Source organism: Pongo pygmaeus, chromosome 17, assembly GCF_028885625.2.
Source record: "Pongo pygmaeus isolate AG05252 chromosome 17, NHGRI_mPonPyg2-v2.0_pri, whole genome shotgun sequence".
In the NCBI taxonomy this organism is placed as follows: Eukaryota; Metazoa; Chordata; class Mammalia; order Primates; family Hominidae; genus Pongo; species Pongo pygmaeus.
The window spans coordinates 21,493,646-21,510,045 of record NC_072390.2 but is presented as its reverse complement, the minus strand read 5'-3'; the positions used below and the strand labels follow the sequence as shown (position 1 = coordinate 21,510,045).

The 16,400-nt window shown below is 47.0% G+C and overlaps 1 protein-coding gene across 18 annotated transcripts in view; it reads left to right on the top strand.

Annotated features, from left to right (window-relative positions):
• LDLRAD4 (low density lipoprotein receptor class A domain containing 4) overlaps positions 1 to 16,400 on the top strand; it is a 439,373-nt gene that overhangs the window by 274,284 nt on the left and 148,689 nt on the right. For 2 of the 18 annotated variants that reach the window (XM_063653353.1, XM_063653352.1), the window contains exon 2: positions 1,273 to 1,445. The exons of the other annotated variants lie outside the window; for them this stretch is intronic. In XM_063653353.1, the coding sequence (XP_063509423.1) occupies positions 1,273 to 1,445 (173 nt within the window). The remainder of the gene's footprint in view (positions 1 to 1,272; positions 1,446 to 16,400) is intronic. 18 annotated transcript variants of the gene reach the window in all.

Genomic DNA, 16,400 nt, shown 5'->3' with positions numbered 1-16,400 from the left:
GATGGAAGGATGTCCATTTTTGCACATCCTTGGCTCATTGGCATGGCAGGGAGAGTCCAACTAAAGCTTCTGCATCCCCTGTCCACTTTAGATCTGGGCCTCTCTCTCTGGACGATATTCTGTATCTCTAGCCTGAACCTCTCAGATGTTGGAAATTAACCTCAGAGTGAATCACTGGGCTGCCATAGGGATTTAGTTGGACACAGTGGGTGGCCAACTCATCTCTGCTCCTCTTCATGGTAGTGGGGGCTGCTCCCCCCATCTAGACCCACCCTCATGGAAAAGGCCGCAGACCCCTACTCAGCCTGTGGGACACCAGGCAGAGTCCTTGCAGCTGATGATGAGCTGAGGTGCACTATATTTCTGCCACGGGGATTTGTTAATGATTTACTTTAAATGTCCACCTGCAGGGCAGCTGGGATGATGAAAGCATCCCAAGACCTCCCTTTTCCATCTGTGGCTGATCACCTCTGGAACCCACAGCTAGCCGGCTGCTCCTCCACTATCAGATGGTGGCTGTCAGTCATGGGCTTGTCGCTGAGTGCATCCGTCATGCTCTGGCCATGGGCCGGCACCTGTGTGTGCGTGTCCAGCTTAACGACAGAGATTTTTGGAAAGACGCCCTAAGATAGACATACTTGAAACTGAGTGAGAATAAGTTTGACTTATTTCTTTTTGAGATACTTTATATGTTTGAAATAATTAATAGCTGGCACCAGTGAATCTAGTTTCTGTCTGTTTCCTTTAAAGATTATATGTAGTGTTGGTGATTGGGATTTAGTAAGCTATATTGAAGATACGACGTTTGATTTTACAGCAAAAAAAGAAGCATTTGTGTGGAGCAAGGACGTTCGTATATGAGCAGTCATAAAGTTAATGTCAAGTGGCCCGGCAGGGAGTTTTACACCCATTTTACAAAGAACAAGACCCAGAATTAGAGGCCAGGAAAACAGATCTTCTGTTTCTCACCCTGATACTTTGCCCATCAGGTGACAGTGTTTGGGTCTGTGCCACGTCAGGCCAAAGCTTTGCACGTCGGTGCTATCTGATAATGAAATTTGCAGAACACCACCGGGAGGCTTGCATGAATCGGTGCAAGGAAAAGTAGAGGCGCTTCCATCATTCAATTGATGGATGACTATGAGGCTGGCTTTATTGTTCCTAGCACTGAAATCCTGTTTTTCATGGGTATAATGAATACAGTAGCATGGTTTATGCTATCTTCATAGAGTTTTTGCCCCCCACTGAAAATGCAACTTGTCATTCTCTAAGATCCATGCCACCAAGACCCAAGACACCAAGACAAGACCGATTCGGGCAAGTCTACCTAGAAACAGGCCACGCTTTTGTCCCCAGAATGGCCAGGACACCGTCAGGCCTGAGGGGCACAGAGGAAGGATGCGAGTGGCCTGCCACAGGACTCATCCACCCCAGCGCACAGAAAGGTGAATCCTGGATTTCTCCCCTGTTCCCAGGCTCTTGATGGGATCTCACCTTTGTAAAGTTTCTTCTGGTTCCGAGTTGCCTCTGCCGGAAGGGACGTCCTTTCACAGCCCAGCATTGCTGTAATCCGGTGGAGTGGCTGCAGTATTAATAGAAGGAGTTTGTCCTCCCTTCCCCCCCGGGTCTGAATCTGCCTGCTCCTGTGTGTTCAGTCTTCCTGCAGTCCAGCTGGGGAGTAGCAGCTCCTTGGCAAACACCTTCTTCCCCAGCCCCGTAGGATGCCTGGCCTCATCAAAAAGGCCACAGGATGGCCAATGGGCATTGTCAGACCCTACTCAGGAGTGGGATCTCCACGGACTGGGGCGGCCCTCCAGAAGGTGTCCCAGGGCCTTAGATCCCTCCAGGGAAATGGTAGCTGCTCAGAAGATGGAGCTCTCCTGGCAACTCCTGAGTCACCTGGGCAGTGGGGTGCCCTGTGAGCACCAGGTCGCACCATACCCCCCTTCCTCATTTTCTCCATCCCCACAGCTCCACTCTTCCTGCCTTTCCCTTAAAAATGAGTGTAGTAAATAGAGGAGAACGGGCTGGGTGCAGTGGCTCACACCTCTAATCCTAGCACTTTGGGGGGCCGAGGTGGGAGGATCGCTGTGCTACCAGCCTGGGCAGCATAGCAAGACCCTGTCTTCACAAAAATAAAAATAACAGTAGCTGGGCATGGTTGTGTGCGCCTGTAATCCCAGCAGTTTGGGAGGCTGAGGCAGGAGGATCACTTGAAACCAGGAGGTTGAGGCTGCAGCGAGCTGTGATTGCACCACTGTACTCCAGCTTGGGTGAGAGAAGGATCTTGTCTTAAAAAAAAAGGAGAGGATCAAAACACAATCCTTTATCTTCTAAACACCTTGACATATTGCCTACAGCCAAGAAGTTACATTGTTTTCAAGCATTTAAATGCCATTTCCACAAGTCTGCTCATACTGGGAAAGTGTACGTCCTCACCCCAAGGCCAGGCCTGACACCCTGGTTCTCCTTTTTAGTCGAGTGAGTCTTTCTTTTTCTATTTTTTTGCATGACAGTTCTATGTAAAACATGGTCATGAAGGGACTTGTTAAATCATGGAGTCAGATTTTAAGGCTAGAAAAATTGAGAGAAAATTTACCTTCAAAAAAGTAGGTTGTGGAAGCAATGATCACTAGCAATATTTTATGGAAAAACAAATCATGTTTCCTCTTTTGCACTGTGCACCCCTGAGGCTTCCGGCTTTGGTGTTGCTACGGTTCTGAGAAGAACGCTGTTCTTAGCTGGTCATTGCTTTATATGCTTTGGAAATATTTTCCAATATTTGAATGGCATCATTTCATTAAGGCATAGGACACCGTGCCTGACATAAGAGCTTTTCTTCTTTAAGCAAGGAACCGAGAGGGGTGGAGATGAAATGATTTTTTTTCTGCCATCTGGGGCTCAGAGTTGGACATGGCCTCTTCATCCGTGGCTGGGAAGAGGGGTACAGAACAGCAGAGGGAGGCGGTCAAAGCCCAGCCGTGCCGTCCCTGCCTCCAGCCCCATGGTCCTTGTCCAGGACCTCACTCAGCCCGTGGGCCCTCTGCTTCCTTCCATCTGTGTGCAGGGCCACCCGGGGGGTCCCTGCTTCTGCGAAGCCCTGGCAGGGCCCAGCATGGAGGCGCGTGGTCCAGACATGGTGATGCGGTGCCGCAATCCTGCCTTATGGTGTGGAGGCCGCCATCCTGGCCATCCCACAGTGCCTCCTCCCTCCTGGGCTCGGAGCACAGCTGACAGCCAACATGACCTGGACATGACTTTGGGGAGAAGGAGCAGGGCGGTGGCGATGGCTCTGCTGAGAGGAGGCATCGTGGTTGACAGGTGGAAAAGGAAGGTGCAATTAAATATTGACATTCACTGTATCCCAACCTGCAGTCTTTTAGCTTGTCTGACACAAAATCATATATTCACTGAGAGAGGAAATAAAATCTTCATTCAACTTCTGCTTCAAGGGACATCAGTTAAGAAAAAAATAAAACAGCTTCAGGAAACATATTCATTTCCAGCAGTCACAGGTGGAGAACTGAGGAACTGGAGTCTAGAGGCTTTTTCCTGATGAGTTCACACTGCAATGTGCCACCGAAACTGTAAAGCCCTTGTCTGAAGCCTAGCTGATAAGTTCACACTGCAGTGTGCCGCTGAAAACTCTAAAGCCCTTCTCTCAAGCCTACCTCTGAGTTTCATAAAACAAGTCAGATACATCTGCTCTCATAAGACATCTTCGCATTTGCCTGTTTTGTAGAAAATATACATTGAGGCTGGGCATGGTGGTGCACACCTGTAATTGCTGCAGTTTGGAAAGCTGAGGTGGGAGGATCCCTTGAGCCCCAGGAGACTAAGGCTGCAGTGAGAAATGATTGCACCACTGCACTCCAGCCTGGAGACAGAGTGAGACGCCATCTCCACTAAAATATATATATGTATTATATATATATTATATTATATATAATTATATATATATTAAAAATATATCTATTCAGTGTATATATACACATACACACTGAATAAATGACATAGTGGGAATTAAGGAAGTTTGGGTGCCCCTAGCGCCTCCCAGGATGAAGGCTTTATCAGTGAATTACTAAATGATTGTTCACGAAGTCTTCAACAATGGTAATTTGTAATTCACCCTCTCTTCCTATATGTGTGGTCCTTCAAGGCCGCTTTTTCCTGTTGTTACACTAGTAAGAGGGAACCGAAAGGGCTCATATTCAGCTTAAGGCACAAGCGAACCCCATTTGCCTTCACCCCTGTGACCCGCCTCCCAGCTTGGCAGTTAGGGTGGCCCTTAAGGTCTCATTTGGCATCAAGGAGAGATTTCCAGTCTGCCAAGTTTTCACAGTGAGTGAATCATTGTCTGAGAAAATGACCTCTGAATATACATGTATGGGACTATTCAGAAGGGCTATGCAGCAGGATTCAGAGGAAAGACTATTAAAATTCCAGTGTACACCAGTAAATCTAGAGTTTCATCGTAAATTACAATCAGGAATCATTTTGTCTCGCGGCCTTGCTCCGTGCATGGGGAGGTGGTTTCAGTTCCAGGGCCAGCGAGGCGAATACGGTGCGGGGAGGGCTCTGAGAAAGGAACGGAACCCAAATCACTTTCCTTCTTTAATTGACGAATCTCAGGGCTTAAAATGCTACAGACAATTGAGATTGTAAATGTGTCTCATCTGTTTCTCTGAGCCTGCCTTCAGTCAACAAATGTTTTCTATTCATCAGCCTAAGAAGCAGCTTTGGTGCTGTCCCTTGCGGGATCCCACTTAGTTATCTTTTAGAGGAAATACCAAGGCATATTTCCCCCATTCCTGAAGTGTAAGATGGTGTCACTAATCCTGTGGCTTAGTAAAAAGGGAAGAAATACACTGAGGATTCTGAAATCTTCCCTCAGCTGCCTCGAAGAATTGGGTCAATAACCTTTAGAGTGGTGAAGATGGCTCAGGAATAGGTTAATAGACTCACAAATTCTAGAACAAGAGAAGACTTCAAAGGTCGTAGGGCCCAGCCCTGTCTTCTGGAAGTCGAGTTACTAATTTTGTACTGAGATGGCGACTGAAACTCGGAGGATTGTTTCTCTGCCTGGATCATACGGCGGCGTCACCAGCACTGCCACTGCGCAGTGTTCAGAGAGCGCGAAGACCTCCATCACCTTCTAGCTCAGTCGGGTCGCCTTGGCCTCCAGCTGCCGGGCCCTTGTAGAGTTTCTTCCCACAGATTTGTCATCCTCCCCAGCTCCCCAGGCCCCTTCTAAATCCTGTAATACACTGCAGGTTCTCCTAGTGCTCCCACCACCCGCCTGGCCTCCCTTCTCTGCCTCGAGGAGATTTGGCTGCATATGGAGGAACGGGGAAGGTGAGTATGCAGGGGACAGGTACCAGCTGTTCGCCATGGCTACCAGTGAGGGCACAGGAGGAAGTGAGTGCTGTGGTGGCTTTGGAGATTTAGGTTGATCATAAGGAAATAAATCCTGAGTCGTGGAGACTGTCAGGAAATCGTGTGCGTTGTTCAGGAAGATGGTGGAGTCTGTTCCTCTGGAAACACAAAACATCCACCTTAAAAATGTGGCGGCCTTACTTGCCCAGAACAATTTTAGTGGGGTCTGGCCTGAAGTCAGGGGGTGGATTAGATGACCCCAGTCTCCTCTTGATTCTATTAAAAGATTTTCAGGGGATGAAGTTTCTACAGGCAATAGCACAGTCTAATGCTTAACAAATCTTTTGTTGAAGATTTTTAATACCATCTTTTCATCTGACCTAAATCTTTCGTGTGGAAGTTGAGCCATGTCCCCTGTGGAGAGGAAGAACGGAGGAGATCAAAATTCAGCCTTTAAACTATCCAGTTAAATTTAGTGTTTAGAGTTAGGGAGACTCAATCATCAGCACTGAACTGGGTCACATCATTTGATGTTTTCCGAGAGGAGGACACCACAGAAATCTGACTCTTGGTTCTGGTATCGGAGTCAAAGTCCCCCATACTCGAGGTTAATAAAGGGATTGGGAGGTGGGAGGGAAAGGGTGTGATTTCAAGGTTTGTGGCACTTACCACAAAACCACTGCATTAATGCAAACCAAAATTAAAACCACATGGTATAAAATGTCATGCTCACACATCTATTTGTCCAGCAAATCTCAAGGCAGCCAGCCCGAACCTGGGCACCCCAGTGGACTTGAAGACAGGTGAAGCCAAGCAACCTCAGAATGAGAACTTCCCCATTAAAAACCTTTAAACATGGCCTTTCAATAGCTTAACAAAACCTAAGAAATGCGCATGTATTCAAGAAAGGCAGTAAGTAAGATGAATTAATTTGTTTTAAGCCATAATGTTCAATTAATTAGTAATTTCCATCCAGCCTGCTGCCTGACTCATAATGAGCATTTTCTAGTCTAAATAAAGTGGAGACTGCTTAGTTACAGAGCATTTTATTTAGCTTCCTTTTATTTCAACTTAAAGAAGGGTTCTTTTTATTTTTTAGAGATGGGGTCTCACTCTGTCACCCAGGCTGGAGTGCAGTTATCACAGCTCCCTGCAGTCTTGACTTCCCGGGCTCAAGCAATCCTCCTGCCTCAGCCTCCGGAATAGCTGGGACTACTGGGACATGCCACCATGCCTAGCTAATTTGTTTGTTTTTTTGTAGAGACAAGGTCTCACTATGTTGCCCAGGCTGATCATGAACTCCTGGCCTCAAGTGATCCTCCCGCCTCGGTCTCCCAAAGTGCTGGGATTATAGGCGTGAGCCACTGTGCCTGGCCAAAGGGTGGCTCTTTTAGTGTTTTTTTTTTTTCCTTCTTTTTTCACATGCCTGCTGTGTCAGTCTTGTAATGTTTTTAAAAGGCTGACTACTGTGTATTTTTAACCCTTTTTAATTATTACCATTTTTCAAAAGTAGTTCACTAAGATTTTGTAAGAAGGTGCAAGTGGCTTTCATGCCATAATACCAGGTCAAAACACATATGGGGGAGCCTTAATTTTCTTTTATGTGAGGAAAGCCCTCCCTCTGGGGAGGAGAGAAGGCTGACTTCTGAAAACCAAAGCTACAATGGGAAGAAATACTTTGTCAGCTGGGAGTGAGGGGTCAGGGAAAACGACACCGGAGAAGCCTTCTCCCCATACACGTCCTGCCGTGGACCCTGGAGAATCCTTTGCGCCACACACGTCCCGCTGTGGACACTGAGGAATCCTTCTCGCCACACATGTCCCACTGTGGACCCTGGAGAATCCTTCTCGCCACACACGTCCCGCTGTGGACCCTGGAGAATCCTTCTCGCCACACACGTCCCGCTGTGGACACTGAGGAATCCTTCTCGCCACACACGTCCCGCCGTGGACACTGAGGAATCCTTCTCGCCACACACATCCCGCTGTGGACACTGAGGAATCCTTCTCCACACACACTTCCCACTGTGGACCCTGGAGAATCCTTCTCGCCACACACGTCCCGCTGTGGACACTGAGGAATCCTTCTCCACACACACCCCCAGCCGTGGACGCTGGAGAATCCTTCTCCACACACGTGTCCCGCTGTGGAACCGGAGAATCCTTCTCCACGCACACCCCCAGCCGTGGACACTGGAGAATCCTTCTCCACACACGTGTCCCGCTGTGGATACCGGAGAATCCTTCTCCACGCACACCCCCAGCCGTGGACACTGGAGAATCCTTCTCCACACACGTGTCCCGCTGTGGATACCGGAGAATCCTTCTCCACGCACACCCCCAGCTGTGGACACTGGAGAATCCTTCTCCACACACACCCCCAGCCGTGGACGCTGGAGAATCCATCTCCACACACGTGTCCCGCTGTGGAACCGGAGAATCCTTCTCCACGCACACCCCCAGCCGTGGACGCTGGAGAATCCATCTCCACACACGTGTCCCGCTGTGGATACCGGAGAATCCTTCTCCACGCACACCCCCAGCTGTGGACACTGGAGAATCCTTCTCCACACACACGTCCCGCCGTGGACACTGGAGAATCCTTCTCCACACACACCTCCTGCTGTGAAAACCTCCATGCTCCCTTTCCGTTTTTGCTCTCAGCTGTCCTTCCAGTATGATTCTTGGGTCAAGCAGCCGCATCTCCACTGTCCTAATGACAAAAGACACCAGCACTGTCTCACTTCCTTTCCTCCTCCTCTCCAGAGTGTTACCTTCCTGATTGACAGGGACTTTCGGTTTTCTATTTAGAAGCACATGTTTGGTGCAGACATGTTGTCCAAGACTTGACATCTGGAAATGTTGGGAATAACCTGAAACTCCTTACAATGTGATGTTTTGGTCTTTAAAAAAAAACTGTTTAGGAAAGGTTGTTAGGCTTTAAAAAAATATATATATATTGCTAACCTCTTGGAGTCACTGGGCAGACCCTCTCAGCAGCTAGCCAGGCTGGCCTAGCCCTGACGGCCCAGGAATAGCAGCTGTCTTGTGATTTCCCACAGCAGGCACATTGCGTTGTCTCTCAAAGTCCCTCCTCTGGAGTGCCTCCTCTGCCCGTGGGGCCGTGCGGGACAGTGGCTGCGTCTCTGTCTCATTGCAGGACGGCATTGGGTCTTAGGTGCTCTTTCATGTTGTCCACACCTAACGTTGCTGGCTTCCGGGGCCTGGTTTTGAAACTGCCCCTTGGCATCATGCTTTCCCACCCCTCCTGGGAGCAGCGCCTGTGGGAGGGCAGCGTTATTCCCACCTCCTCAGAGAGGAGACCACATCCATGGCAGTGTGTGACTGTCCCTTTCGGCGGTCCTTTGTGAAGCCCGCGGGAAGTTCTGCATTCAGTTCCTGACTCCCAGAAAAACGTCCTGTCTTTTGAACTGAAAGGAGGCTGATGTCAGAGCCTCGTTGAGTAACAATGGAGAAAATCTACATCAGAGGAAAGAAGGCCTGAGCTTCTTTAAATGCTTCTGTAAGATGATACGCCACAACACGAATGTGGATTGTTGACAGTAACCACAGAGACGAGATCATCGAGGGAAACAGCTGAGAGTTTGTGAGGCCATAAAACAGATCATCAAAAATATGGTGAAGCAAATTTAGAATTGGTTTTTAGAAGGGAAAAGAAACCATTGGCAATCTGACCCGTAAATTCTCCTACATTTTCAAATGTTATAACTATGAAGGTCGCTTGAAGGAGCCTTCAAGCCCCTCATGCCCACCTGCCCCAAACCCATTGTCACTGCTAGGTCCCAGATTTACAGCCACCTGGAGAGGAAGTTGCAGGGGGTCTCTGTGCAGCTGAGGATGATGGAAGGGATTGCAGAAGGCTGGTGCTGTGACGGTTGTTAGGGGGAGATTGAGGCTGGGGGGTGGAGTAGGGGGCTACTTTCTTCCCCCTGCACCTGCTATCATGATTTCAGCAAAACCTTGCCTTTCTCCTCTTCAATCTTAAATAGGTACAGTGGCTGGGTATTAATATTAATGAGCATAATAACAATAATAAAACTGGCAGCAGCATCAAATGAATGTGGTCTCCTGCAGTAGAAATATTTACCCGATGTGTCCTGCCAGTGAGAGAGATTTTGGCATTAAACCTAGACATTACCTCATCCTCCTGGGCAGACAGCCGATTGCCATGCTAAGCAAGTCTGCAGCCGAGAAGGGCTGAGTACCTGCCGACGGCTGCACAGCCCAGACCCCGGGGAACACAGTTTCCTTGAGCCTGTCTGTCTGTCTGTCTGTCTGGGTCTCACCCTTAATTCCTTTCTTTCTCTTTCCCTCCTCCGGAGGTAGGCATTGTGTATTTTCAAATTGTGTTGCTTTTTTTTGCAGAGTCTTGTAGGGTGTGTTGTGAAAAGTCTGCCAGCCAGGTGGGTGGGTATTATTAGTAATCCCCAGAAACACGAGGGGTCCGGAGTGAGGGGAGGAACATGACGTGCCTGTGTGTGCACAGGACGCCCCACACTCGCTTACACACGCATGTCCCTCTCTCTGGGAGCCAGGGAATGGGGTGGGGGTTGGTTTGGTTTAATGCATGATAAAAACAGGGGCATTCTGTAATAACAGAGCTTTCATTTCAAGATTTTTAGCAACTAAAATAATATTTTGAAACGTTTGGAATTGTACTAGAAATGTGTGTTTGATATGCTCAACCTAAGAAAACATCACACTTAAAATGCTTTTACTCCACTGGCTTCAGACCTCTTTGAAATTGGTGCCTACACAGCCGAGAAGTCCGGGTAGGCGCCATAGGCAAATTGAGGTGAGAAAGTGACATCTTGTGTAATGCTGCAAATTCGCAGAAGGCTTTGAACCATCGCCAGAGTAGCAAATACTCATTGTGAAAGTTTTTGCAATGAGGTATGGAAAACCATTTCAGCTGCTCTGATTGTCAGCTCTCCTGTCTTTTCTTTAGCTCCTGACTTAAAGTTACATGTCCTGTCAGTTTTGATACTCTTACTACTTAGTGCTTTAGTTTTTATCAGCTGGTGCCACATCTTTTAAAATTCTGTCCCACTAGCCTCTGTGCTGGTCCTGACCGATTCACCAGCTCTTGGGACTGTGTCCAGATGCCTTTTGTGATGCCTCTTTTCTAAAATGCTTTTATTTGGGTTTAAGATTTACTAATTCTTTTACACACCCATAACTGAATACCAGCTATTGGTATGTATACTACCAAACTTTTGTGTATGAAGTTCGTACTAGGCACCAAGTCATTTAAAACATTTTAATCGTGTGCTGAGCTCGTAAGTGTACAATATGACTGTCTAGTAAATTCTTAATTATTTGTCGACTCTTTATAGAAGAAAAAAGTAAGTAGGGGAAAAGATAAAGTAGCATCCAGCCGGTGGCAAAGGAACAAGCCGTGTAGCTCTGCTTCTCACCCACTCTCAGCTAGCTTGGGCCACGGCTGCCTGAAGTGCACAGGTTTGACACCAGACAGGAACCCCACTGGGAGGACTGTATGGGCCACACCCCTGGATGTGATCTGTCTATGAAACAGGTCTTCTCAGTGCTTCAGGGTGGATTTTGACTTCTCCTGAGCCATCCTCAGAGCACAGCTGGTGGGGAACTTCACCCGTCTGGTCACTCCTGAAGCAGTCTGGCTGGCAGCCACAGGCTGGGATCCCAGTTGTTGGAGGTCAGCGCACACAGCAGCTATCTGCTGTAGCAGAAAGAATTTAGGGGAGGAAAGGCTTGAGAAGGAACGGCAAGAGAGAGCAGACTTTGTGGCATCAGTCAGGTATATGTGCTTGTATTAACATGAACCTGAGAGGCTGATGGTATTACATGGAATTCCAAGTTTCGACTGCATGGATTCTGTCTCTTGTGGTTTATCTATGGCACCATCAACCGATGTTGTGTGATAAAACGTTTAAAGTATGTACACCTGAAAGTGGAGATGACTACTAAGGGCATTTAATGTTTTAAGCTTACCTCCAGGGTTTTTTCCTCAGTTACATGGAGGATGGCCCTAGGTACTAACTGTTGGAAATGGCAGCATTGAAAAGTGCAGCACTTTCTGTTTCAGCAGCATCTCAATTCTGCGCAGCCTTTGCAAATCCTTTTCTACAGATAGCTGGCAACCTGCCATTGTTCCCAGCCGGCAGCGTGGTCCCTGCCACCAGGTGCTTGAACAAACGGCCCTGTGTATGAGGGTCCCTTCTCCCAAGTAAAATTACCCTAAAGACTCTAAATGAGAATGGAGACTTTGAAAAAATCTTCTGTATTTTTCTACTTTAATTATCAAGTAGGGGAAACAGATCTGAAGGGGAGAGAGGAGAGAGGACCAGAAGGGGGCTTCCTTGCTGTGCAGGAGACCTGTGGATCCAGTGGAAAGGAGCCCCGTGTGAGATGAAATTATCACAGGGGCGGGATGTGCCGGAGGGGAAGCAGGCAGCCCAGGCATGTGTGTGTGGATGTGGAACCCCTTTCTGAAGTGAGTTTGGTTTTATTTTGGGCAGGCCTCATAGGCTGTACATCTGGCAGGAGATGAGAAAGGAAAGACTGGCTCTTGTTTTTTAAAAAAAAACTAAGTAAAAAATAATTATTTAAAAATGACTCAAAAGAAATAATTATGAGAGTAGTTATGATAGAGTAAAATGATTTGTTCTTCATTTTCCAGATTTTATGTAACATGGATATACTATATTTAAAGATTTATTTTTTAATAAAATTACTAATGATAGGCAAGGCTTATATAGTACATAATACATGCCAGGCGCTTTGTAGAAATGAACTCATGTAGTCCTCCCCACAGCTCTATAAAGTTAGCATAATTACTGTCTCCACCTTAGAGCTGAGGGAGGGAGGCTCACGCAGGTCACATTTCTCGCCTTGAATCACACAAGTGATAAGCGGTGGAGCCAAGAACTGAGCTGGGCAATCTGGCCCCAAAGTCCGTTCGCTGACCCCCATGCTACACTCCCCTCTCAAAAACAGAGACTTGGACACCAGATCCAAATTCAAACAAGACAGTTCCCTGCTTTTATCAACCTAAAGCATTACTAATGGGTTGCTCCGGTTCACAGGTGTGGCATTCGCCAGATGAAGACCGTGGCTTTTAAGAAAAGTGTCCACGGTCTGTAGATGAACAGTTGCAAACTCAGAGAACTAAGCCATCTAGAATATTGCATTCATTCTATATTTTTATTTTTATTTTATTTTGTGTTTTTGAGACGGAGTCTCGCTCTGTCACCCAGGCTGGAGTGCAGTGGTGTGATCTTGGCTCACTGCAACCTCTGCCTCAGGGGTTGAAGCGATTCTTCTGCCTCAGCCTCCGGAGTAGCTGGGATTACAGGCATGCGCTATCACGCCTGGCTAATTTTTGTACTTTTAGTAGAGATGGGGTTTCACCATGTTGGCCAGGCTGGACTCGAACTCCTCACCTCAGGTGATCTGCCCGCTTCGGCTTCCCAAAGTGCTGGGATTACAGACGTGAAAGAACCACCCAACTTGGCCATTCTATATTTTTAGAATACACTTTCTCTTCCGAGAGAGGCATGGGTGTGGCTTATACTGCCAGCTGTTGGTTGATAACCCTGTGCCGCCATTCCCACAGACATGCCCCACTATTGTCCTTGCTGTTTGTGATGGATTCTGACTTGGGAATATCCACCCTTAGTAAGAAGCTTCACCTTCCCACTAGAGGACACATGCACCGACCAGGGGTGGGTGGAGAGGGTGGCTTGAGTCTGGAGACCTGGACTCCAGCACTGCCATGAGGATGGGGATGGGGACGGGGATCTCAGGGGTTGCCATCCATTGTCCCCACACCAGACAATGTGCTGGCATCATCCCTGGCACGCCGTGGGGGCTCTAAGAGATGGTGATTCCTTCTGAATAAGGAAATATAAAAATGTCTCTTAATTCCCCTAGGCAGTAGGAGCTGGTTACCCACAAGCGAAGCCTCAGTTAGATTCTCCCAGCAGAGAAAAGGAGATCTTCAGGCTAGTCCCAATAGGAACAGAACTAAGCAGAAGAACTTTGTACTTGGATGCTGGAGATGATACTGCGTTATCTAATGCTCACAGCTCTCACTTTGCACAGTAATGTGGGACCATAAAAATGGCCCTGTGAATTGAAACCATGCAAAATGATGTTAATAGCAGGAAAAATTATAATTGCTGCCCTGACCTTTAAGCATATTTTTGGTCACAGCATTAAAAACTTTTCTACCATCAATTGTAAATGCATAGGGAAATGGGCAAGTGATAGTAGAACTGGTATTTACTTAGCATACTAGTAATTTAAAACACTAGTGACCTTGCCGGGCATGGTGGCTCACGCCTGTAATCCCAGCACTTTGGGAGGCCAAGGCAGGCGGATCATGAGGTCAGGAGATCGAGACCATCCTGGCTAGCATGGTGAAACCTCGTCTCTACTAAAAATACAAAAAATTAGCTGGGCGTGGTGGCAGGCACCTGTAGTCCCAGCTACTCGGGAGGCTGAGGCAGGAGAATGGCATGAACCTGGGAGGCAGAGCTTGCAGTGAGCCAAGATCGCACCACTGCATTCCAGCCTGGGTGACAGAGCAAGACTCCATCTCAAAAAAAAAAAAAAAAAAAAACAAAAAACACTAGCGACCTTGAGAATGGAAGCATGCTGTTTCTCGGTGAGACTGATCCCAAGTGGTCTGAGTGGTGCCGCCTCCTCTCATCCTGTCACTCGCAGTGTGGGGTGAGCAGCCTTCCTGCACTGCGCAAGCTGTCACACTCCCTCCTCAGTGTGGATCCACTTCCCACCTGTTCTCCTGTGTGCTCTCAGCATTGTAAAGTATCTCCAAGAGTTTCTTTAATGTGAACTTGTTTCATGGCATTGCTTCCTCCAGGCTGTCTTTGTCCCTTTCCTTACAGCCACTTTCCTCCTAAGCTCACCTTCCCCTGGGCACGACAGGAGTCTCACTGCAGCAGTCTCACTCACTGCAGCCTGGCCACCATCCTGCGGGCAGCTGTTTCTTCTTCTTTTTTATTTATTTTTTATTATTATACTTTAAGTTCAAGGGTACATGTGCACAATGTGCAGGTTTGTTACATATGTATACATGTGCCATGTTGGTGTGTTGCACCCATTAACTCGTCATTTACATTAGGTATATCTCCTAATGCTATCCCTCCCCCCTCTCCCCACCCCAGCTGTTTCTTCTGTAACTCCGTTTACAGTAGGCTTGAATTTCACTTCCAGCAGGACTTTTTATTTCTTTGCTGCACTTTTATCTTTGTTGGTGGTTTTCCTCTTTTGATGACCCGTTTTTATAAACATCACATACATTTACCACTGGGTGACAGGGACCAACACAGCTACATACTTTGCATTCTGTACATGAAAAACAGCAGATTATCCAGAAGCTCTAGCTAAGATCACTGATGAAGGTGGCTGCACTAAACAACAGATTTTCATTGTAGGTGGAATAGCCCCCTATTGGAAGAAGATGCCATGTAGGATTTTCATAGCTGGAGAGGTCAATGCCTGGCCTCAAAGCTTCAAAGCACAGGCTAAATTTCTCATTAGGGGCTAATGCAGCTGGTGACTTTAAATTGGCATGGTAACCAGTCGCCAACAGACTTTGAGAGAAGTGACCTGCTCGGTCACTGACCATGGCACTCATCTGTCATTTGCATGGTGATCTGCATGGCAGAAATGCTAGCTGGGAAGTCTGCAGTTTCGGCGCTGACGGTGACTATACAGGAGTACCTCGCTTTGCTGTGCTTCACAGATACCGTGTTTTTTACAAGTTGAAAGTGTATGGCAACCTCACATGGAGCAAGTCTCTCAGTGCCATCTTCTCAGTAGCATGGGTGCATTTCATGTCTCTGTGCCACATTTTGGCAATTCTTGTGATATTTTCAACTTCTTATTATGTGTTATGGTGATCTGTGACAGTGATCTTTTTTAAAATTCTTTTTAATTTTAATTTTTAAAATGTTTATTTCAATAGGTTTTTGGGGGAACAGGTGGTTTTGGTTACATGGATAAGTTCTTTAGTGGTGATTTCTGAAATTTGGGTGCACCCATCACCCAAGCAGTGTATGCTGTACCCAATATTTAGTCTTTTATCTCTTACCCTCCTCCCAACTTCCCCGCCAAGTCCCCATAGTCCATTATATCATTCTTATGCCTTTGCATCTTCATAGCTTAGCTCCCACTTATAAGTGAGAACATATGATACTTAGTTTTTCATTCCTGAGATACTCCACTTGAAACAATAGCCTCCATCCAAGTTGCTGCAAAAGACATTATTTCATTCCTTTCTATGATTGAGTAGTATTCCATGGTGTATATGTACCACATTTTCTTTATCCCCTCATTGGTCAGTGAGCACTCAGGTTGGCTCCATATATTTGCAGTTGTGAATTGTGCTGCTATAAACATGCATGCATATGTGATACAGTGATCTTTGATGTTACTATTGTAGTTGTTTTGGGGCGCCACAAACCATACCCATATAAGACAGTGAACTTAGTGTTGTGTGTGTTCCGACTGCTCCACTAGCTGTCCCCTCACTTCTCTTCCTTTCCTTGGGCCCCCCTAATTCTCCAAGACACAAGAATATTGAAATTAGGACAAATAATAGCCCTACCGTGGCCTCTGTGTGTTCAAGTGGAAGGACGAGCTGCACATCTCTCACTTTAAGTCAAAAGTTCAAGATGATTAAACCCAGTGAGGAAGGCAGGTTGAAAGCCTGGTAATCTGAAAGCTAGGCCTCTCGTGCCAAACAGTTAGCCAAATTATGAATGCAAAGGAAAAGTTCTTGAAGGAAATTAAAAGTGCTACTCCAGTGAACACAGAAATGATAAGAAAGCAAAACAGCCTCATTGTTGACATGGAGAAAGTTTAAGTGGTCTGGATAGAAGGTCAAACCAGCCACAACATTCCCTTAAGACAAAGCCTAATCCAGAGCGAGATCCTAACTCACTTCAATTCTGTGAAGGTTGAGAGAGGTGAGGAAGCTGCAGGAGAAAAGTTGGAAG